Below are 25,543 nucleotides of genomic sequence, written 5' to 3'. Positions count from 1 at the left end.
TAGATAGTCCTGGTGTTGCTTTTGCCTTGTAATGATGTCATTTCCGCAGATAATTAATCCCATTGATTGATACTATTTGTTACTCAGAGAGGCAGCTACAAGAGTAATAACTATTTATGCCATTTTTATTTGTGATCTTCCACTTACAACTCTATTATAGTTAGGTCAAAGTAAAAAAGTTGCTCACAAAACCAAGAACAGGCTGTTGACTACGACCTGGGTGAAGAAGTCTTGCAAGTTGTTTATGCACTGAATCTCAGCCAAGGGTTGGAGGTAAAGTACACTTTAAGTCATACCCAAACACGACTAAAGGTTTGAGGATGCCATTGGTTTGACAGGTGAAATAAGTGATTATACACTCATTTTAGGTGTAAAATATCTGGGGACACAGACAGTTTTAACATTTCCTTTTAATATCCTATTTATTTCACTGGAGGTTCACCTCACTCCCATGTGGTACTGCTGGCTATAAATATGCAAAGACCACCTCCATCCTTGGATTTACCCTCACCTTTTATCACACTACACTCCAAATGACACTGAAAGACAAAATAATGTCACACAGTTGTGACACCAGATGTTATGAGTCTATTCCTAGCCATTGGGGGAGCATGTAGAAGCCACGCGAGGGGTTGTGCTCATCATCTTCTTTACCTAGTAAGTACTGGTGAAGGTAATGGAGCAAAAAGAATGGAAATAGGAATTATGGGAGCCAGTCTTTCACACCCACAAGGGAATAGACTATACCATCACCTACAGTAGTCTTTTTTTTTTTTTTTTTAAATTTGACAAGCAGCACTGTGCATTTCCAGACATACACCCTTGCCAATGCCTCCGTTCGAGAACAGTTTTCCTTTCCATTGCCTCTCTGAAAACATCATCAGTTCTACTTTTACCTTAGGTCAATATTAAAACTGAAGTGTTACAGTAAGTTTCTGTTTCAATAGTATTGGTCTGTGGAGATATAAATCCTACAGGTTGAGGTAGTCTTTTTGTGGATAACTTGAATTTTAAATTTAGAGGTAGGACTAATTCCAGCCTCAAGACATGTTAGAAAGGCAAAGGGGGAAGATGAAAAGCATCTCAATGACTACAATCTAGCTTTGGCAATAGTCTCATCCTGTGAAACAATACCGGAAACATTCTCTACCTTTTGTCTTTTGTTCACCTGCACCCAACATGTGTATTAAATTGTCTTTCTTACAAGCTGAGATTTTAAAAGGAGAATCTTTTATTCATTATTTATTCTCAGTCTTGTGAGCAATAGTGAAACCTGGAAAAGTTGCAAACAAACAAAATTCCTGATGTTATAATGCTTTGAACTAACCAAGTTAGCTCAGATCACACAGTTGAAAAATAACCATGCAGAAATCTAAAGCCAGCTAAGTTTCCACCGCATCCCGGTGAAGTGGGCACAATCACGGGTGTTGTGGACTCCAACTGTAAGACAAATTGTCCACAGATATCTTTATTTGTCACAGGATATCTTTGTCTGCGTGAGAGCTGTCTGAATGAGAACAAGCTCGGATGTGAAGGCACTCTGCTCATGCATTGCTAAGAGCACAGTGCTGTAATATGTAAGCATAACTCTTACCCAAAGTTGGCCTTCATTTGAGCAAATGTCGTAGTACTTTATGCAAGTCTCGAGTTCACCGAGCAGCCTGCTTCACAGCAAAGCACTTGGTATCTGCATCTGCTCCAGTTTAAGGTGCTCAGCATTCCCCCCAACCTCTAAAGGGAGCTGTACTGCGGAGGGAGAGCATCCTGCACTCCCCAGGGTGCTGCTTCCAAGAGCTCATTTGTTTTGGAGCTGCTATTGGAAATCCAACTATGGACTTCAAGTCTTCAAATCTGTTTTCTACTTTAAGCATGGTGGAGGAAGAGAGCTGCTTCAGAGCATTTACAGCCATAACAGAAACAGGTTTTTACAGATGTTACGCTGTGTCATCCTAAGCCAGGGAGGTGCGAGAAAGCTGTGGAAAAGATGCACTTTATCACATGTGAGAGAAGGACACAGCTACCGACTAACTAAAAAAGCCAGATTCCATCTCTCCAGTTAGCTGGACCAATCTAACACTTCAGTTAGCCCCTAACTGGAACTAGAAGCAGCCCAGATACAATACAGAAAATAAAAAACAAAGATTCACCTAAAGCCAAAACAGTACACGGTGGCAGAAAAAATGCATTACGTGATGTGATTACATGTCTGTAAGAAAAGAAATTCTATGTCTCAACACAAAATATTAAGACCGCAGGCCAATTTTCAAGAACCATGTGGTGCATGGCTACAGACAGACATGCAAGAATAGGAGAAAAATATTCCCCTGCTGACTGAGCCCCATCAGCAGTTCCAGTTCACCACCCCAGAGCTCACGCGGGGGTGGATGTAATCTGCGGAAGGCACACAATCAAACAGGGAGCATTTGCATGACGCTGCCATGTATTGCCCCAGGACCCGAGATCTATTTGCAGAGGTCCTGCGGGGCAAACTCTGCAAGGCTGGGCAGAACCCCAGATTAGAGCAGCATCCTACAAGATTTTCCTGTCTTTTCTGTCCTACACAGGAATTGGAAGAGACAGCTTGAATAACAGTGCCATCTCCCCTCTGAAACCCTCTGCTTTTCTATTAATGATTTCTTGCATTTTTGAACTCACTCTCATCATGAAATGCAAATGAACACAGTGCTATGTCTACGCCACTGACTGAAGAAAGCCATCACCATCCCCATTCAACCGCTGAAGTTTTTAAAGGCTCTTTACCCTCTCCAAGCTACCTGAGGAAACTTTTCTTGAAAAGACATTTCAGCACTCTCTCCCCCTCATATTACTCATTTAAAAAAAGTCTTTTTTGACCTGACAATGCAGGTTACTAAAAGTCTTTTGAGATGCCTGCTCTAACAATCTGCAGAAATTCATAGAGAGTTCTCACAACCAGCATTACTGAAATCTAAACTAGGAAACTTCCCTTTCTCCTTTATTTCCCTATCTTTTCATCAAGATCTCCTGCAAGAAAAAGTGAGTACAACTGGCTAGACCTAAAATGACCCAGTTCACATTCTTTTCTCAATTTGAACAGGTAACAACAATGGAAGACAAAACTTGCATTAACAAGAAAATATCCTCCACTGTCATACATGTAGAACAAAATATATACCATTTTCTTCTAGGGAAAAAAAAAAAAAAGGATATTTGCAGCAGACACTACTTTTACTAGGATTACATTACAGCAAACTAGAAGAATGTTGTATTTTTGACTGTCATCCTTTCTCCCCACATATTTATTTCTATATGTAACACATGAAAAGGTAAAAGAAAAGAAAGAAAAGTATACACCACTAGAGAACAGCCAGAAGCATATGGAAACAAAAATTAATGGGTGTAACTACATGGATTTTAAACTCGCTTCTCTGCTTTCCTCTATTTGTGATGAAAATATCACAGATGAGGGGAATGCAACCAGTTGAGCTCTCTGTTTCTGTTTTGTGTAGTATTACCTCTGGGAGGAAAACCCTCAGTGAATCAGAGAACTCCCCTTGCATCATCTAATTGCAGTGACTGGGCACAGGCCCAGTATGTGCAAGTTGTTCTGCAAACTGTGAAACTAAGTCCCATTTTTCTATGAATTCATGTCCCCTACATCTTGCCATCCCCACTATAATATTCTCAGCATTCTTCTTTCTCCTTCCCACAGACTCTATCCCAAGACCATCAGGTTCCAAACCACCTTCTATACCCTCTGCAGCTGATCACTGCAATGCTCCCAGGTCCTCTCCACAACCCAAACTCCCTCCTGCCATTTCCTTTGGTTGGATGGAGTAAAGACCTTAATGCAGAGTATCTGGAGGTACAGGGAGGGGAAAACAGAGAAGAGGATATGAATAGCTCTTGAAGGGAAAAGACAAAGTCATCTAGAAATGGCACAATCCTTATGATACCATCAAAACGTAATCTGGATGACTCCCATGTTTTGGAGATTTGGAGGACTGTCCCACCTCCAGCACTTCACCCTTTTAAAAAAAACAAAACCAAAAAACCCACTCCCTATCTCCTCAGGAAGACCTGTTGACCTGCAAGTTCTATTGGAGGTTCTCAGCTGATTTCCAGCCCAGGGTGTGGATATTTTGAGGGCCCAGACAGGTTCCTCTCTGAATTTTGCCTTAGATTCAGTGAAAGTTCAGAGCAGTGATTTTGATGAAAACACTGTGAGCTCAGACTGACATTTTTCCATAAAATGCTTTCACTTGAAAATACTTGTATCATTCTACCTGCAACAACTATCACAGTATCTCCTCAATATCATGTGTATAATATCAGTGTGATTTCTTCCTAACACCAACTAAACACATGTAATGTGATACAATTACTTTGTGCATGACTATTTAAACCCCAATTTAGTTGTGCATCGATACTGCACAGGCTTTTTCAAATATGAGAAATGCGTTCACTTGTGCACTTCATGCCACACTGACAACTCGTTGAGTACTGTCAACCCCAAGATGCATTTTCTGGTCCAATTATACTACAGGGGCACATTTGAGCATGATGCATAATATAAAGAAGATACACACATAAATCCCATTATTGTTAATGGAAACCATGTGCATTGCACCTCCCACACACTGTTTAGAAACTATGCCCCACAGAATCATTTTAAATAACTCATATTCTACACAGTATGAACCTGTTATCTAAAAACTATTCCTTTGCCTGCTCTATTATAAAGGGACAAGAGACAGTTTACAAAGAACAAGCCTTACGGCTTCAGTCCCTTTGAGTTTCTACCCTTTTCTTTTGAATACTAAAAATGTAAAGCAGTCTGTATCATTCAAATCATCTAATTTTCCAATCCACCTTCATTAACATTGCTGGCTGAAGCCAGTTACAAATGCCTTAAAGCTTATAGCCTCGTAAGCGTAGTGTGACAGGTCAAATTTTATTGTTTGCTCCATCCATCATTACTGACACAGTAATTCAAAGTACACAAGGCACAGCCTACTCACTGCTTCTTCTTTCTCCCTGTGCACCTGCTGCAATTTTAATGTAGAAGCTTTATTAATAAGTACATTGTCTTCTGTCATTCAGTGCTGGCTTCTTCCACACATGCAAAAAGAAAAAAAAACCAAATTATGCTTTTCTTCTAGCAGCATCTAATGTTCTCTCCTTTGGGGTAATGCGCCCAAGCAAGTCATTGCTGGTGATGCATTTCATCAACAAATACTTTTTATAAATCTAACGCAATGTGGTAATGAGAATTTAAAAAAAAAAAAAAAAATCAGCCACAGAACAACCAACACCAGAAAAAAAAACCACAACAAAAAACTTTTGGAGTGATCTAGAGAACTAACCAAGATATTCATTTACTGTCTAAAACATGGCTGATAGACCTACATCTTCCAGACTAAAGATGGGCACATAACTTCATTTTACAAGACACTAATAAGATGCAGTCCCATGTAATTCAGTAAGACTTCAGCACGTATATTTAAAAACACTCCCTAGAAAAAGATTGTTTTTCTGAGTTTTTGGAATACTGAGCAGCCAACAGTGGGAATGTTACATATTCAGACTTCTAATTATTGGCAGTAGTTACCTGGGTGCCTAAATAAAAAAAATTGCTTTCAAGACTGTAGAAACTCATTAATGGGAAGGAGAAAAATCAGTGATATGCAAAACATTTCATCCCTCCAAAAAAAGCGTATGTGGGAAAATCAGAAAGGCATAGGGAGCAAATATTTCCTGCAATGAGTTGCCCTTCTTCAGCATTGCTCTTTGCTATGTAAAGAAAGTCTGTCCCCCCAGCTTTTTAGAAATAAAACCAAAACCCCCACAAAACACCAAAACCAGAATGAAACATGAATCTAGATTAAAATTTTAGCACGCTACAAATCACCATAACAAAATCCCAAAATATTCATTGTTGTTTGTCAATACCTTGGCAAAGAGTATTTTAGACACGTATGACTCGCCCACAGACCATCCTCCACCCCCCCTCATAGGTTTTTTTTGGTAATTTGGTAAAAAGTGACATGTAAACATGAGGAGCTGCATTATCATACGGCAGGTCTAATTACTAAGAGTTCTAGAGACTCTTAGTGGGTAAACATGAAATTAATATATCCAGTTTAAGGAAGATACATTTAAGTGAATCCTAGCAATTGATTTCTAGTCAATTTAAAATGAACGCAACAAAAAAAAAAAAAAGCATAAAACCCCCACAACAGTGTACTACTTTTGTTTGACTTATTTAGAGTTTATTACCTTGTGGGAGCGCTGGTGAAACTCAAGACAACAACCACAAACCCCTCCACTTCTGCAGCACCAAAAAGATGAGCTCTTTCCGTTACTTCACCGAGCTGTATGAGTATTATCAGAGCCATTGGGGAAAACTGGCTTGTAAAGAATTTAGGGGAGTTGGATGTGCGAGAAGCAACCTTATGCTGCCTGGAACTTCATCTCTTCCTGTCACTCAGTGATGGTGCACATTTGTTGGAAATCTGAAGGTTATTTTATTCTGCACAGGTTCTTATACTGCCTTTCCCAGCATGGTCTTTATACATCACGACAGCAGCTACATACTGAGAAGGGTTTTTTAGGGAGTTCAGAGCAGTGTTTTCTATGTACTCAAGTTACCAAAATAATATGAAGAATGAATTACCGCTTGCAGTAACTTGCCTAATAGAGACATTTGATTGCTATTTCCCCCAGATTCTGTGGGCTTAACTTGATAATTAAAACATTCAACTTTGACAAGCCTTAACTATGGTAAAATAACAGATTCAGGAATTAAAGAAAAAAATACGGATTTAGAAACTGACAAAATCTGTTAATCGCAAAGAACCCAGTCTGTGCAAAGCCAAATTGTTTTGGACGGAGCAGCGTTAAAATATGGAGAAACAAACTAAAAATATCTTTTCCCTGCTAGGCAAGGTTATGGAAAGGAGATAAACACTGCCATACCCCAATTAGACCAACTTGCTTAACCCATAGTTGTTAAAACTTGGAGATACATCTTTGGGTAAGTTCTGCTTTCTGTCAGGGCCTTTTGCTCACTGGCCCCAGTAGAAATCAAAGCAGTAGGAATTTTAACTAATCTCTCTTCAAAGAATTTATACCAAGGCAGAACAAAACCAGGCTGTGAGCCATCTAACTCCGTCCCCAGAACACCTGCATATTTCTCTGTCTTGCCTTCATGCAGGATATGAGAGACCACCAGCAGAACCAAAGCAACCCCCTTCTCTTTCCAACACTGACCAGTGCCTTTAACAGAGTTTTAAGTAGCCAGTTTCCCACAAAAACAATCAGTATCCTCTATATAAGAGGATTCTTAATGGGATTAAAGAGATTTCTTGGGGGTTTTTTTGGTTTTTTTTTTTTGTTGTTTTTTTTTTTTGCCAATCTGTGTTTGCAGAACTGTGTTAATGAAGGCTCCTTCTCCAAAAACTAAAGGGATAGCAGCAAGCAGTCCCTGAAAGAACATCGTGTCTTGGGCCACAGCATTTTCTCATTAATTCATAGAATCTCAACTCTGGCAATATGACAAAGCAGCCGTTACCATGTAAAAACTGCCCAGAGCTCTTCGGTTTTTCCTCTATCTGTTGATTCACTGCAGAAGCCTCTATTTTAGCTGTTCTCACAATTCATGCTATGCCAGGTGAAAAATCTTGTAAACATGTATATATTTATGGGGTTTAGCTGGGAAGCTGTCACAGAAGTAGCCACAATGCACAGATCAGTGGTTACACAGGCCTAGTTTTTCCCAGTTAGGATATAAAACTGGTAGAGGATTGTTTGGGATTCTGAATTTACTATTTGACACCACTGAAAAGCAAAAGCTTCTCCACTTCAACATCAAACTAAGTGGGGTTTGAAAGGAAGCTCAGGAATTTGCCAAAGTGCATGGTTATTTGAACAGAGTTCCAAAGTTATAGTTCCCAGCTCCCACAGGGTTTAACAAAGGTTACCCTGGCCAGGGGAAAGCACAGATCTCTTTCTTCTGGATTGTTTATTTGTGGCCAAAACACTCCTGAGAAGTAGCACTAGAAAGAACACAGGAGGTAGAAAGACATTTTTTGAGTACATTAATTGACCAAAAGATAAATGTCGTTCTTTGAGCATATGAAAAATACCCCTTAGACATCAGCTATCTTAAGATATTGGCACGGATTACAAGGCACACAAATAATCGCCATCTACTTTATTCCCGATTCTCCGCTCATTCCTTGAGACAGCGTGGAAAAAAGAACCATATAAACACAGGATGTCTTTAGGATAAACAGCACTTCATCAAATAACGTTGCTCACCTCATGCTTCAAGCCAAACAAACTGTGCAGCTGCGGTAGGCACGGTGCAGAGCTCTAGGTGTTTTGCCTCCTGAGAGACAAGGTTTATTATTTAGGACTTGATTATGCAATAACAGCTTCACATAGCTTTTGGATTACAAGGCTCGAGTCTCACTGGCCCAGACTACAGGCTGAGGGAACATCTACCTTGCTGGGAATACAGTGGCCAGATGTGCCCGAGTCAAACGAGCGACCTACAAAGGTACTCAGCGTTAGGCAAATTCTAGTTCTCCCGCAGTCCTCTGGAGTTTCCCTTTTGTTATTTGTGAGAATAAAGTCAGTAATGCTGAAAGCCTCGTGCCAGATGTATTGCTACAGTTAGGAAACCCCCTGCAACAAAATGAATCAAATAATGAAATCGGAATGAATGTTGAAAACCTACTACTGGAATAAGGACGTAGTAACGACTCCGTAAAATATTTTTCCTGTAGAAAACTCCATCAGAACAGTCACATTCCATGAAACCTATCGATTTCCACAAAAAGATATTTGAATAATCCATTAAAAATCCTGACCAGCTTCATCAGAAAACTCCAGGAAACTTGGCAATGGTGCTGTCATGCCTTATACAGACACGTTTGATTTAACACAAACAAACAACATCACCACACACCCCCAAACCCCTAAAACATTCAAGCTTTTTTCATCATTACTTCAAAGTAGCTCTCCCAATATTTTATTAAGGGACAGAGTCCAGATCTTTCCAAAATACAAATGAGGAAAACGTAAATTGCCCAGCATCACAACACAGGTCAGTGCAAGAACTGGGTAACGTACCAGGTCTACCACGTAGAGGTTCAGGCCTTGATAGACTATGTCAGGCCTAGACTCTGAGCTCAGAGCAAAGAATTGAGTTCATAGACTAAGAAGAAGAAAGAAGAAGATGAAGAAAAAGAGGAGGGGGAGAGGAAAGAATAATTTATTCTTGTACCTCCCACCAATAATCCCTAAATTTTGTACAGGGAGCAAATGCACAAGGCTGATTTAATTTTCTTCCCCATGGATTTCTTTAACCATATCCTAACTTGTCTTACTCTTTCTGTCTTTCCTTCCCCACCCTCATCCCCCATCTTTCCTTAACTTTCCCTTACAAAGCCAAACCAAAGCTAAAAGTTATCACAGAATTTAATCCAATTCTTCATCTAACTGAGGACAGGACAGGTCTTAACGCTTGCTAAACCTCTGCTAAGTATCTTGTTTTCCATCAGGAATGGCATTCGCTGTGTTACCAGAAAGGCTGAGTCATCCCTTAGACAAACCACAGACCAGGAAAGCTGTACAAAACCACAGCTGGATAGCAGCACACCTGGAGGACAGGTATTACGAAAAACCAAACCATGTTGCACTAAATACTCAACACTTGGACGCTTTAACAAATATTTGTTAATTGTGCTTCTGAATACAGACTCCTCCTAATTAAACATAGCAGCCCTCACATAGCACACATTTAACTAATAGTGTCTCGTTATTTTGGTCATTATTTTTTCTCCTGTTTCAAGATTGTTGGAAAATTATTTCTCTTGCACATCCCTTAATATCAAATTTGTTACCTAATGTTATGACAACAGGAGGCGATTTTTCCATTTTCAAACAAAAATAGACATGATCACAGGCTTAATTAGTTTGCAATGATTTAATTAAAATTTGCAAAACAACAATGTACCTAATTAGAAGCATAATAATTATACCAATGCACCTTTCCATCTTTGAAGGGACCATTAGTCATTGAGGTGGTATGTTTTGTAATTTAAGATCATCCTTATTTGCATTTTCTGATTAGTTAAGTGCAGCCATCGTCATGTTCAGGTAATTGCTTTATTAACTAGCTTAATTAAACTTCCTGTAAAACTGACAGCTACAGAGTTATTCTTCTTAATGTGTTGCTGACAAAAACATTAACTAATTACATAGCCCTCTTTACAGGGCTTACTTACCTCACAAGCTTAATTCATTAGTACTTTAAAGAGCTTTGAAAACTCTGACTGCAATATACTATGGAAGTGCTTTGTATTGTCAGAGTATTAAATAGAGCTGTTATACCCAGGAAACAGCAATTTCTCTTTACAAAGTTTTATAATAAGAGAGAGAGCATGTACATTTTAAAACATCCACATTTCGAGTGGTAACTAGAGACTCAGTGACATTTTTGACAAACCTACAGCCCATAGAGTTTAAAGTTAACAGGAAAGGGCGATAGGGAGTTTCTAAAGTTTCCAGAATTATAAAAAAATCATGCAAGTCCAAAAAAATGCTAGGAATGATTGCTGGAAACAGGGTATGAGGACTGAGTAGATACAGACCACATTTTACAATTGCGTTCGAATTTTGTAATGCACAAGCACTGAATTATTGATGCAACTAAAGAATCCCACTACCCAGTAGAACGAGTTTCTGATCTGGAAAACAAAACAGGAACAAAGACCCCACCACACACCACAACCGAACACCTCCATCCCCTTCAACTTCAGCACTTCTGTGAAGCAGATAAAATAACCCAGATCAACAACGGAGACAAGTTTTGAAGTCACTTCAGAAAAAGAATCAGAAAGACTTAATGCCTAAAGGGTGGCAAGATTCTCAAGCAGTACAACTCCCATATATGAAGCTAAATCAACTTAAGATCCACCAAAGTATTCAGCACCTGTGTCTCCTGTTGTGATAGTTTGGGTGATGTTTTTAAATCCCTTGTAGCACAAGATCTGGGCATGGACTTATTTTCAATACTTGCCCATTTACCTTTGTGTTGGAAACCAATACCTTTGAATATTTTCCAATGAAAGATTAAAAAGATAAAAAGTTTCTTTTGACTAGCCCTCAAATTAGTTGAGATGCTGAAGGCTTCTATGTATTTGATGGAACAGAGAGCAAGCTAAAAACCCTGAGCCCCTATCCAAATCAGCCAGTAAGGTTAAACGTGGAGGTTTAGAGTCTACTTTTTTTTTTTCCCCATGAGCCTTGTATTATTGAGTGCTTTGGGCTGGATCACTCTCCCCAATTTTATCAAGAAGGTCTTGCCTCTACGTCTACAATGCCTTTCGTCATGAAGAAAATTTCACTTGTTAAAAAATAAAGTTGGTTTTGATAAAAAGCCATTCAGTTAGAAAACCTCAAGAACGTCTGCTGCACTGACTTCCTGAGGATGCTTGGACCCAACATGCTAACCTGAGTGAGGATCCACGATTCTGTTTCACTCTTTTTTACTCACAGTGTCAGTTACTGAGCATGTCTGGAGACATCCAGGCATAACACCGCAGTGCAGTAACGGTCCTCAAGAATATACCACATAGCCTATATTTCTGCTGGGCCAATAACGTTTCCTCTGCTGCTCTGCAAACGGCTGCCTTCAGAGAATCCCAGTCCCTTATCATCGAGGTGGATGGGCACAGTCAGTTCCCAGAATCACCAGCACTATAATTAACGTAAGCAAAATGCTTTCTTTCAAAATCTCTACAGAAAGCACTAGAACAAAGAGCGTAACCGTCTGAGGATTATCAAACAGTGCAAACCAGCAAAATGAGAATGCTTTTGCTATTTTTGCCATATAGCCTTTATGAATGGAAGATTTTTATTATCCAGTCAGGAATAACTAAGACATCACTTAAAAGAACAACAACTAAAATGCATTTTATGTTACTTTCCTGGAGTTGAATCCTTAAAGATTTCTTGAAATTTTCATAAAAAGAGAACAAACCAAAGTCCTCCATATTCCACCAGCAGTATTGAGCATCATTCCAGATCAAGTTCTGCAATCTTAATTTTGCTTTAAGGTCTGAAACTAAACTTTGAACAGTTAGAAACTAAAAATGCCAAGCAGTGATATAAGAAATACTCAGGACCTGTTTAAAAAGGAATTTCAACCTGAGTGAAAGTTGAAATGGAAAAGGAATATCCTCCTTTCTTAAAGAGCAGTACTTTGATGAAGTGAGTATGTTAGCTCCATTACCAGCTTGCCTTATCTAAGGATATGGATGCCTCCACTTTTGCATAAGAATCCAAGAACTGCCTTAGTTCAGCCCTGCGATCCCTCAGCCTAGTATCCTGCCAAGTTGTGGACCCTTACAATTAAGAAACTATAAAGGAGTAAAAGAAAGAGCAAATTAGAAACAGAACAAATCAGTCCTGCTGAACTACACCAATCATCCCAGCTTCTGGTAATCACTGGCTTAGGGACTCAGTCTGCGAGAGGTTTACCAGCCTGCAGTGGATCCGTTCTCCACGGATTTATATAAATCCCATTTATGTCTTTGGCCTGCAGAATACTGTGCTGCAGTGAATGTCACAATTTTATTTTGAGCAAGAAAAAAAAAAATGCTTTCTTTGTTTTGAAACTACTGATTTATCATTTCATTAGATATTGTTTTATGAAGTACAACATTCCTTTTCCAATATTAGTCATGATTTCATATAAAATCACGCCGAAGTGTTCTAGTTAATTCTGTGCTTCCTTGCAGGTTCCACATCTCCGAGAGCCATTACTGCCCTTCTCTGAGCATCTCCTAGTTCTACCATGTCAGCTTCGAGGTGAAGTGATGATAACCGACGGCAATGAGAAGTCCAGGCATTTACAGAAACAGAATCATGTTTTGTGCTTGTTCTCAATTCCTTTTTAAATACTTTATCTGCATTTTTGCCTGGCAGTGATCATTACAGTGTCTTCCAAGAAACAGCCAGAATTATTCTAAGATCAAGTGGCTACATGAGAGCCGGCGATACGTATATTTGGTTATTTTCTCTTAATATGAATTACTATGCATTTATTGACACTCAAGTTTCATCTGCTTTTATCAGTCAGTCATACTTCTGCAGTATCATTTCCTTTTCATTTGTTTTTACCTCAGCTAACAGATGAACGTATGGAAAGAGCAATCCCTGGTACAAACATTACCGATAGTGTTGAGTGGTAGCCCCCAGTCACTAGCGAGATGCTTTGATCCTGCTCTGCCAGGCCATGAGCTCTAAAGCCCAAACCCTGTCTCCTGCCGTATCCCCAGCTGTGCTGGCAGGAAAAGGCAAGAATCTAACTGAGCCAGGATGGATCAAAATGCTGGTGTGTATGCGTATGCCGCCTGCCTGCCTATGTGAGTAGATGGCCAATAGACAATTTCAGAAGACTTTTTTCCCCCTGAAATGTAGTGGCTACTCTCCATCTTTTGTTTACAAGCTTAGCAAGAATCCTTTCATTTGCCCAGCGTATCATTACATGCTCACAAAGCAGCTGATGCAGAGCCAGATACGAATACATACACGCAAACGCAAAGCAGCGTGGTATTTGCCCACACTCAAATGTCCACCTTTTTGCATTTTCACAGTCAACGCTGGAACATGCCAGCACTGCAGCGCCAGAAAGAAGAATTGCCAATAGCACTGCATATGAAAGAAAATCGCCAAAGAAAAGCTTTGATTTTAGTGACTTAGGGGCAAAAAAGAAGGAACACATTATCTGGTGAGAACTAATGGTGAATTTGAAGGAAGCAGTTGTATTCTGGGGGAAGAGTGGTGGTGAATGGAGTTTACTCCAGTTGGCGGCTGGTCACAAGCGGTGTTCCCCAGGGCTCAGTATTGGGGCCAGTTCTGTTTAATATCTTCATCAATGATCTGGACGAGGGGATCGAGTGCACCCTCAGCAAGTTTGCAGACGACACCAAGTTGTGCGGGAGTGTTGATCTGCTGGAGGGTAGGCAGGCTCTGCAGAGGGACCTGGACAGGCTGGATCGATGGGCTGGGACCAACTGTATGAGATTCAACAAGGCTCAGTGCAAGGTCCTGCACTTGGGTCACAGCAACCCCATGCAACGCTACAGGCTTGGGGCAGAGTGGCTGGAAAGCTGCCTGGCAGAGAAGGACCTGGGAGAGTGTTGGTCGACAGCCGCTTGAATATGAGCCAGCAGTGTGCCCAGGTGGCCAAGAAGGCCAATGGCATCCTGGCTTGTATCAGGAATAGCGTGGCCAGCAGGACTAGGGCAGTGATCATGCCCCTGTACTCGGCACTGGTGAGGCCGCACCTCGAATCCTGTGTTCAGTGTTGGGCCCCTCACTCCGAGAGAGACATTGGGGGGCTGGAGCGTGTCCAGAGAAGGGCAACGGAGCTGGGGAAGGGTCTGAAGCACAAGGCTGATGGGGAGCGGCTGAGGGAGCTGGGGTTGTTTAGCCTGGAGAAGAGGAGGCTGAGGGGAGACCTTATCGCTCTCTACAGCTGCCTGAAAGGAGGGTGTAGAGAGGTGGGGTCGGTCTCTTCTCCCAAGTAAGAAGTGATAGGACAAGAGGAAATGGCCTCAAGTTGTGCTAGGGGAGGTTTAGACTGGATATTAGGAAAAATTTCATTACTGAAAGGGTTGTCAAGCATTGGAACAGGCTGCCCAGGGAAGTGGTTGAGTCGCCATCCCTGGAAGCATTTAAAAGAAATTTGGATGAGGTGCTTAGGGACATGGTGTAGTGGTGGACTTGGCAGTGTTAGGTTTACGGTTGGACTTGATGATCTTAAAGGTCTTTTCCAACCTATACGATTCTGTGATTCTGTGTGATTCTGTTCATAAAAGATATCAGAAACCCATGACCATTACTGACCATAAAAATGTTATTTGTTTGGACATTAAAAAATATTTTTAGTTTATATATATTTATAATATATATAGAATATATTTATATTAATAGATTAATACTAAAATATTTAGTCTTAATGCTCTGCCTAAAGTATTTTCACCTCATTTACCAAAATTTGTCTTTTGGAAGAAAAAAAAATAAATCAATGAAGCAGAGCTTTTAGAAGAAATTGTAGAGAGGCAATGATGTTCTACAGGTTACTGTAATAATATACTCACAGATTTACAATGTACTGTATACAGCAAAGACTAATAGTACTGCTATAAGCATCTCCTTGATATTGCGTAAAGGTTAAGCAGACATGTATCCTCTTGCTAGGACTGGATGTTACAGAAGGATTACCAATCAGCACGACGCTGGAGAAGCCTTCGATCAAAAAAAAATTTAGAAAAAGCAACTACAAATATGCAACGTGACAAGCAATCGCTCCTGTGGAACAGTACTCAGGAAGCAATGAAACCCTGCCTTCCCCAGGCAGTGGTAGAGAACGTGGGCAACATTTGTGGAAAAGAAGTTGCTGCACTTGAGAGACCAACAAGATGCTCTAATTGTCAGTTGCTAGGACAGGAGCAATTGATAGTTAAACACACAATAAATGAAGATGAGACAAAGTCTCCTTTAAAAAAAAAAAACACTCAAACAGTGGCAACTTCTGGAGGTATGTCTTTGATAGTCAAGCACGTCAGCAACAGGAATTGTTTGATGTCTTCATTATAGCTGTCAGGCTTACGTTGTAGTCACAATAGTTTGCTGAATTTATGACATTGGCAGAATTTCTAATGAAAACCATTTGGATCTTATGGCAAGAAATACAGAAGGTCAAAAAAAGACTCGGAGCTAACAGGGATGCAGGCAAGATGCACAGGAATTCGTTCAATACAATGACTGAATATGCAATGAAAGCTATTTACTACAGAGTATTTTACATACTCTCAAGAGTTCAGACAGAAAAATTTGTTTTCAAGATGAGCCCAGTTTTAATCCTAAATACCAATGCTAAATTACTGTATTACATACTTCCAGAGAGTATTAAAGAGAGTAGCTTGTCTAACAGGCAACTTGGAGCCCTTTTTCTGTAGTCTGTGTGTACAAGGATGAGAGAGTTTCTGCTGATTTGCTCCTTTGGCCACGCAAATCCTTCAGCCAGAACACAAGAGAGGCTTAAATGAATTAGCCATGGCACCATTTTAATATTTCTGACCATTAATGGATGAAGAATTCAAGCTGCCTAGCTGAGAAAAGAATGTAGCTGCAATATCATCATCGCTGTTACATCACAGCAGAGAATTTTTTTCCCCCGATCACTTTATTTTCCTGGATTTTGGGGGGGCTATTTTTACATTTTAAAGAGTAGGTTTACTGGCTGTCAAACCTTACCTTGCATGCAGGAAGAGAAGAAAACCTTAGGAGTACTCCCTAAACATGACTTCCAGTGCCTGAAGTGCTGTTTATGGAACACGTATCCGAGACATGGAAGGCTTTATCTGATAATGGGAGATCTGGACTGTTGAATGGCTGTGAAGCTGAAGCCAGTTTCTTTTACTGAATCAAGCCCTAAGGTGATCATATTTTCAGTACAACAATGAGCCAATTTATCCCCACTGGGTTATGGGAATTTTTTTTAATGGTACCATATATGCTGCATCTGGCACAAAAGTATATTAAAACTGTGGTTTAAATGAATTGTAATATGTTACCCATGCAGCCTGGAAACAAAAAAAATTAATTAGAAAAAATAAAATATCTGTCACAGAACAATGATACTGCCAAGTTATTTTACCATTTGGAGACCAAATCTTAAAAACAAGAACTATTCCAAAATCCTTTTGTCCAAACAAGCCAATCTGATCAAATGAATTTTTTCTGTTGCATCATCAAGATTGAAAGTGTTCTACTTTATTAGCAAGAACGAGCTATTTAGAGAAACATGAATCATAAAAGTAATAAGATTCTGGTTTGTCATTCTGATTTGCTGTTTGTCAAATCTGTAAAAATCTACATTTATCAGCACTTTTCACACAGAAATATACCAAGAACTAAAGCAGACGCTAATTTAATACTGCCTATTAGTGAAAGCTATTTCATCTTCGTACTACAGCCTGGATCACCACGACTGACAGGATTCCAGGTCACAAGCAGAACTTACCTTGGTAGTGTATGTGTGTCCATCAGATCCACAGACAGCGTTGGCATGCGCCATGGGGCAAGGCTTGCATTTTACTATGTTAGCTGGTCCAGTCCAGTGCTTCTGGGCCAAGTTTCCTTTCTTTTGTCGAAGGCTATAAAATAAGAGACACCAGGTGTTTTTGAACATGCATAAAGCAACATAAAGCAAACATAAAGCAAAAGAAACAACATAAAGCAAACAACATAAAGCAAAAGAACAAAAGCTTTCCTGAATAAAGCAAAGCTGGATTTTCAACACAGTATTAATTTAAAGTAAATAAATTAAATGTAGCTCCTAACAATGCTTCTATAATATGGCACATTACAGCAGGCAATCTAAAAGTCGTAAATTAGTAGGCAGCCCTAGATTTACAATACTTAGCAGCTTCATTTTGATTTATAACTACAAATGACTTCACTTAAGAATACGGCATTTTGTTCAACTACACAGCATTTCTGGTGAAGCAGGCAAGTAACGTTACATCAGGTTGCATTTAGAGACATTTTCACCAGGCCTTCTCCAAGTTGCCAAGTTACTGTTAAGGTAGCAACAATTTTAAAAGAAAATCCTTTGAAAAACATTGCAATTTATACTATGCTTATAAAAATGTATAAAATCACCAAACAACGTTGTCATTACATGTGCAGTAGCCCTCTCTACATGCCAGCAACCAAACAGCTGTTATTCTCAGGTCAATCACAGTCCCCCCAGGAACACTGTAAAGCGACAGAGAGCATCTCCAAATCTACAAATGCATTTGTACCATGGGAGTGACTGCAGTTGTCCTCAAGTCATGGACTAGTCAATTATTGCATTAAAAATGTCTATGAAAAGACATCTGCTCCAAAAACTTATGCAAAACATGTGCAATTGATTCTGATTAATAGCTCATTTTCCTGTCATAATGAACTACTTCACTGATACGACATTAAGTAATTATCACCAGCATACTGTTGTAAGCTGATTAAAAGTTTGCTTTAGAAACCACAAGTCAATGTTACAATGCAGATTCATTTTGGCCGTGTGTACTTGTCTTTCACTTGAAAACGTTTACAAGGGAAGGCAAGGCATTGCATCAGCTTTGCTGGAGACTGTTAAGAAAAATAACTGCCATCTGTTCTCATACCACAGTAAAAAAGATATTATATAACAGTTCAGCTAGAAATACATTTCAATGCGCCGCTGAATGACTTTATCACAGTTTTGGAAAATATATACAGATATATTTTAAAGCAATTTCACTAGAGCTTGCAATTTGCTACACAATACTAACTCTGATATAATGACACATTCAGCTGCTAAAATAATAAAAATTCTATTCTTTCATCTCAGTTCTAGTTTTCTTCAAGTATAACCTTTGTCACAGTGATGAACAGCACTATTAAGAAGCTTGTGTCCACAGAAGGAATCCAATCATGATATCAGGAAAACTATGATATAGTTCCCATCACGGAAGCATGGTGGGATGACTCGCACAACTGGAGTGCTGCAATGGATGGCTATAAACTCTTCAGAAGGGATAGGCAAGGCAGGAGAGGTGGTGGGGTAGCCCTGTATGTTAGGGAGTGTTTCGATTGCCTAGAGCTTAATGATGGTGATGATAAGGTTGAGTGTTTATGGGTAAGAATCAGGGGGAAGGCCAACAAGGCAGAGAGTAAGGTGGGAATCTGTTATAGACCACCCAACCAGGATGAAGAGGCAGACAAAATATTCTGTAAGCAGCTGGAAGAAGTCTCACAAGCACTAGCCCTTGTTCTCATGGGGGACTTCAACTTACCAGATGTCTGCTGGAAATACAATACAGCAGAGAGGAAACAGCCTAGGAGGTTCCTGGAATGTGTGGAAGATAACTTCCTGACACAGCTGGCGAGGGAGCCAACTAGGGCAGGCGCCCGCTGGACCCATTGTTTGTGAATGGAGAAGGACTTGTGGGTGATATGACGGTTGGAGACCGTCTTGGCCATAGCGATCACAAAATGAACGAGTTTTCGATTCTTGGAGAAGTAAGGAGGGGGGTCAGCAGAACTGCTGCTACCTTGGACTTCTGGAGGGCAGACTTTGGCCTGTTTAGGAGACCGGTTGACAGAGGCCCTTGCGAAGCAGTCCTGAAGGGCAAAGGAGTCCAGGAAGGCTGGGCGTTCTTCAAGAAGGAAATCCTAAGGTGCAGGAGCAGGCCGTCCCCACCTGCGGGGAAAGATGAGCCAGCGGGGAAGAAGACCAACCCGGATGAACAGAGAGCTTGGGCTGGAACTCAGGAAAAAAAGGAGACATGATGACCTTTGGAAGAAGGGGCAGGCAACTCAGGAGGACTACAAAGACGTCGTGAGGTTATGCAGGGAGAAAATTAGAAGGGCCAAAGCCCAACTAGAACTTAATCTGGCTACTGCCGTAAAAGGCAATACAAAATGTTTCTATAAATAGATTAGCAACAAAAGGAGGGCTAAGGAGAATCTCCACCCTTCATTGGATGCAGGGGGCAACAGAGTGACAAAGGCTGAGGAACAGGCTGAGGCACTTAATGCTGCCTTTGCCTCAGTCTTTAATAGTAAGACCAGTTGTTCTCCAGGTACCCAGCCCCCTGAGCTGGAACACAGGGACAGGGAGCAGAATGAAGCCCCCATAATCCAAAGGGAAATGGTTAGTGACCTGCTACACCACCTAGACACACACAAGTCTATGGGGCCGGGTAAGATCCACCCAAGAGTACTGAGGGAGCTGGTGGAAGTGCTCACCAAGCTGCTTTCCATCCTTTATCAGCAGTCCTGGCTAACCGGGGAGGTCCCGGTTGACTGGAGGTTAGCAAGTGTGATGCCCACCTACAAGAAGGGCCAGAAGGAGGATCTGGGGAATGACAGGCCCGTCAGTCTGACCTCGGTGCCGCGGAAGGTTATGGAGCAGATCATCTTGAGTGCCACCACACGGCACGTACAGGACAACCAGGGGATCAGGGCCCGTCAGCATGGGTTTATGAAAGGCAGGTCCTGCTTGACCAACCTGATGTCCTTCTATGACAAGGTGACCCACTTAGCGGATGAGGGGAAGGCTGGGGATGTTGTCTACCTAGACTTCAGTAAAGCCTTTGACACCTTTTCCCACAGCATCCTCCTGGAGGAACTGGCTGCTCAGGGCTTGGACAGGCATGCTCTTCACTGGGTAAAACACCAGCTAGATGGCTGGGCCCAAATTGTGGTGGTGAAGGGAGTTCAATCAGTTGGCGGCCGGTCACAAGCGGTGTTCCCCAGGGCTCTGTGCTGGGGCCAGTTCTGTTTAATACCTTCATCAATGATCTGGACGAGGGGATCGAGTGCACCATCACTAAGTGTGCAGACAACACCAAAGTGGGGGCAGAAGTGTTGATCTGCTGAAGGGTAGGAAGGCTCTGCAGAGGGATCTCAACAGGCTGCATCGATGGGCTGGGGCGAATTGTATGAGATTCAACAAGGCTCAGTGCCAGGTCCTGCACTTGGGTCACAACAACCCCATGCAACGCTAGAGGCCTGGGGAAGAGTGGCTGGAAAGCTGCCTGGCGGAAAAGGACCTGGGGGTGTTGGTCGACAGCCACTTGAATATGAGCCAGCAGTGTGCCCAGGTGGCCAAGAAGGCCAATGGCATCCTGGCTTGTATCAAAAATAGTGTGGCCAGCAGGACTAGGGAAGTGATCGTGCCCCTGTACTCGGCACTGGTGAGGCCACACCTCAAATGCTGTGTTCAGTTTGGGCCCCTCACTCCAAGAGAGACATTGAGGGGCTGGAGCGTGTCCAGAGAAGAGTAACGAAGCTGGGGAAGGGTCTGGAGCACAAGGCTGATGGGGAGCGGCTGAGGGAACTGGGGTTGTTTAGCCTGGAGAAAAGGAGGCTGAGGGGAGACCTCATCGCTCTCTACAACTGCCTGAAAGGAGGTTGTGGCAAGGTGGGGGTTGGTCTCTTCTCCCAAGTAACAAGTGATAGGACAAGAGGAAATGGCCTCAAGCTGCACCAGGGGAGGTTTAGACTGGATATTAGGAAAAATTTCTTCACTGAAAGGGTTGTCAAGCATTGGAACAGGCTGCCCAGGGAAGTGGTGGAGTCCCCATCCCTGGAGGTATTTAAAAGCCATTTGGATGAGGTGCTTAGGGACATGGTGTAGTGGTGGTCTTGACAGTGCTAGGCTAATGGTTGGACATGATGATCTTAAAGGTCTTTTCAAACCTAAACGATTCTATAAACTATGAAAATAGAAGCCTAGTGTGAAAGACTAAATCCCCCTCTTATTTTAAAGAAATTTTCTTAATGCACAGAGCAGCTTTCCCTCTTTCAGATGCATTCTGCCTTGCAGTTACCATTAAACCAGACACTAAATGCTGTGGATGGGGGGTTGCTTGGCTCTGAACCCCCTAATACAACTGTGCAGACATGACATCTCATGCTGGGGCTGTACAAACCATTTATTTAAGTTTTCCAGAGTAACTTTGTCTTTTCTGCAGCCCCCTTGCCTCCAACAATGCTTTGTTACCAAAATGTAATGATTATCTTATTTTCTGGAACTGTTTTGATTACAGGCATTTCTGTTGTCTTTTCACCTTCACAAGAGAATTTCCTCATTCATTTTACTTACAGCCCCGCACTTCTAGAAACACACAAACTCAGAGTCAGAAATGTTTGGATGTAGTACTCTAGATATCGATGAGCAGACACTGGAGATAGATGTGAAAGGTGCTGCGCTTCTCCTTTGAAGACTGCAGCAGATAGCTCGTGGTACAAAGCAGGCTTTCTACCTTTTCACAGACTTTGATTTCCACAATCTCAAAGACCGACCCTTGTCTATATGCAAAATTGTTAAGAAGAAAGTTTTAGGATTAGGTATAGAAAAACAGCTAAGAAATGCTAAACTTGAAGTGTATGATTTAGTGCCATCGTCAAAGCCATTAGCCACAAAGTACGCAGGATGGAGATGAGCGGCTGAACTAATGAGCACCTCATCAAAATTAAATGTAGATTGAAGTTCTCAGCTAGACTGATGCCTCACAAATTACAGGATCTTGAGGCTCTGAGTGGCAAGTATAAAATACATTGTACAGCATTTGTGGACCAAACTACATTCAGGCATTTTACGCTATGACCTTAAAAGAAAAGCCCACTTTGGACACGGCTGCTTGTCCCTCTCTGCATAGCCTTACACCTCCCCCGCCCTTACTTTATTCCTGCCTTGGTCCATTCAAGATTCATATTGCAATGCCAGTTTCTATTCTAAGAATCTTCTGGAGCTAATAATGTTTTCCACTCTCCCATTCTCACTTGGAAAAAAAAAAAAAAAGCACTTTAATTTTTCCATTTCAAGTCATTTCAGCAGCTCACCAAGCCTGGTGGCCCTTTCCATCACTTTACTGAGAGTAAAAAGAACACGCACAGCCTTAGGCCTAAGCTCTGTTCTCACTGCAGCTGCATGGAAGCCAACAGCAAGCCATGTGCTTAAAAGCAGAGCCTCCCCCTTAGCTAGCAACTGTAATGGTTTCACCTGAACCTCATTTGCAGTGTTTCACTTACAGACACTGAAGGTAACATTATTCTCATCCCCCACCCTCCCCCCATTCATCTTCAGGATCTTCTTTTGATAATAAGAGGAAATTTAGTCTCTCAAAGAGAGCGATATTTAATAACAAGATGAATTCACAGTGGAGTACACCTCGAAGCCTTTTATTCTTTTAAAGAGAACAAGTTAGCAATTTTAGGAGCACATCATATAACGTGCATAACAAGACAGGGGATTGCTGCAAGAAACCTTCACCAACCCTAACTCCTGCATGTGCGATTTAATTGGCAGCACAGTACAGCAGCCATTTTGGTTGCAAGAAACAATTTAAGTTTCAAAAGGTAATATATTCTTTTCAAGCTACAGTTTTGTCAGAAACAAGAGCACAAAATGTCATTGTATTTGAAGCAAGTAAAAAATATTTTTTGTCAGCTTGGCCAAGCGAGCAATAGCTGAAAGTTTTAACTGGATACCCGGAGTCCATACCCCCACCAAAAAGATCGGGAAGCACCTATTTCCTAGAGAGAACATCTATTTTTCCAGAAGTAAACATGTATTTTTCTGGAGTGATATTTTGAGAGGCTGGATAAGACTTTTGGAAGCTTTTCAATCCTATAACCCCTAACAACATACCAAACATCCAAACAAACAAATTAAAACCTAGACAAGAATATTGGCTGCCATAAGCAGACAGCCTGCAAATCCCTTCTCAATGGAAGTGCACATTCACATACTCTGGGAACATGTTTTGCTATGCTAATCATCTTGTTTTAGAATAAATATGTCAGGAGCAAGGCAGGCCAAAGCAAATTAGGCCTTACTTTTTTTTTTTTTTCTGACAACTTCACCAACTTTAATCCTGCTTTAAGACTCGGAGTTGAAAGGATCTACTACAAATCATTAGAAAATAACAACTGTGCAGAGAGAACAAACCAGAAACTCCCCCCTGGGGTAAAAGTCTGCCACATTTATAAGGACAAGAGGGCCAAGTATTGTCAATATTTCAGAAGCAAATATACATGAATGCTTCTCAAGTATTAAGACTTACAGTCAAACCCTGCCTGCTTTTGCTTTTCAGACTAGTGAACCAATGCACTGAAAGGTATAAGATTTAAGGAGCAGTTAAGTTTTACAGAATTCAGCCTCTTAACATTTTAACGCAGAAAGAAATTTTAGTGGTTTAAAACATTCACACTTCAACACAGGGAGAACGTACGCTGACTCGGGTTTATTACTCATTACACAGACATACTACTTACCACATACTGTGAAAATACCAGGAGGCTACATCTGTTTTGCTTGCACAGGAACAGGAAGAACGCAGCAGCATTTCCAGACGCCATCAGCCAGATGCTAGGACCGTACATGGTAGCTCCAGACAGCCACGCTGCACAGCCTGCCCCAGAGCCACAAACACCTGCCCTGCAACACAGGTCTTCCAAGCACAAAGCTTTGGCTGTGAAAAAGGGAGCCCTGAAGCTCTAGAAAAGCTGGCTCCACCCAAGATTTTAAGGCTTCCAGGTGCACCCTGGGGAGCCAGAAGCTTAGCCCTGATGAGAGCTGATGCGTGCAGCTGGTGGCCTTGCCCCAGCTGGCAGCCTCAGGGATGCAAATCACCAAGCCTCTCCCCACCTGGCTGGAGACTCAGGGTTGCTCCTGGGTGGGAGCACCAGCTCTTGGTACAGAGATTGGTACTGTCTCTTCTCGTTCTTGAAGTCACTGTTTCAGTGACGTTACACAAGCGTAGAATTTGGCTCAATACGTGTTGCAAATTATTTGCAATGCTCACCTCTCTGTGCTTCTGCTGTCTAAAATAATACAACTACTTACTTTAGGTCCTATCTGAATAGTATTGAGCTGGTCAGGAATTTTTTGATAAAACAGGCCTTAACTACAAAATACTAGACAAAACCAAATTATTTCATGGAGATAAATTGGTGTTACTGAACTTTTAATGACATTGCCACTGGAGGTCTAGATGGTGTTGTGCCAGTTTATCACAGGCTGTAAGTGACCTTGAGGACCCAAGGTTGGGGCTTTGCAGATGCCTTGACGCGTAAAGTGCTACAGGGACAGAAGCTCTTATTCCTATTTCCGCCGCTCTGCAGCCAGAAGTCTGAAAGACCTCAGAGCTCTGGTCCTAGTTGGGCTGATAGCATGGAAGACTATCTCTTCCCAATGGTCTCTTCCAGAGACCTCTTCCATGCAGCAAAGGTGATCTCACCATCCTCAGAGTTTGTAGGTTACCTGGAAGGCAGGTTGGAGTTAGGCACCCACACGTGGGCCCAGCTACTGCAAGGATTCTCCAGATAACCTTGTCATTAGGTGACTGTGAGGTGTGTGCATTAATTTTCAATTACAGCTCACATAGAGACATTCCTCAAGATTAGGATTAATTTCATCCATCTTTCTTTCTAGACCTGATATCAAACCAAAATGCCATATATCACGTACAACTAGTTATCAACTCAAGCTCTACTGAAATAAAATTTAAAAGTTCAGTGCACCAAAGCAGGTACCAAGTATTTGTGCTTCTTGAGAAGTTGGAAGGAGCTCTGGCAGAGCAAACCTGAATGGTTTCCTGAAGCTGGAACAATTCACTGTGGAAAGAGTTTAAAATGTACTGCCTGTACCTTCTCCATGCCTTGTGCACAGTTTGTTCTTGTCTCCCTGAAGGAAGCTTATCACACTAAAGATAAACCCAGCAGCGCCTGGCTGTTTCTATCTTTCCTTTGCATAAGCTGTTTCTCTTGTTCTTGAGGAAAAGAATGACAGGGCTGAAATTTGCCAGTATAAATGGCAATGCTCTCTTCTCTCTTTGTATCATTTTTGTATTCTGTTTATTAGAGCTAAGAGTTTGGCCTCATTTCTACAACCTTTCATGTTTTTCACAAGAGCTGTATATACCTTGAGCCACTACCAGTCCAG

General features: G+C 41.4%; 1 protein-coding gene across 2 annotated transcripts in view; it reads right to left on the bottom strand.

Moving 5' to 3' along the window:
* SPOCK1 (SPARC (osteonectin), cwcv and kazal like domains proteoglycan 1) overlaps window positions 1–25,543 on the bottom strand; it is a 341,091-nt gene that overhangs the window by 89,757 nt on the left and 225,791 nt on the right. For both annotated transcript variants that reach the window (XM_075509673.1, XM_075509674.1), the window contains exon 5: window positions 17,087–17,219. In XM_075509673.1, the coding sequence (XP_075365788.1) occupies window positions 17,087–17,219 (133 nt within the window). The remainder of the gene's footprint in view (window positions 1–17,086; window positions 17,220–25,543) is intronic.

The sequence above is a fragment of the Mycteria americana genome, chromosome 8 (assembly GCF_035582795.1).
Source record: "Mycteria americana isolate JAX WOST 10 ecotype Jacksonville Zoo and Gardens chromosome 8, USCA_MyAme_1.0, whole genome shotgun sequence".
Lineage (NCBI taxonomy): Eukaryota > Metazoa > Chordata > Aves > Ciconiiformes > Ciconiidae > Mycteria > Mycteria americana.
This window is presented reverse-complemented; position numbering and strand designations above follow the sequence as displayed.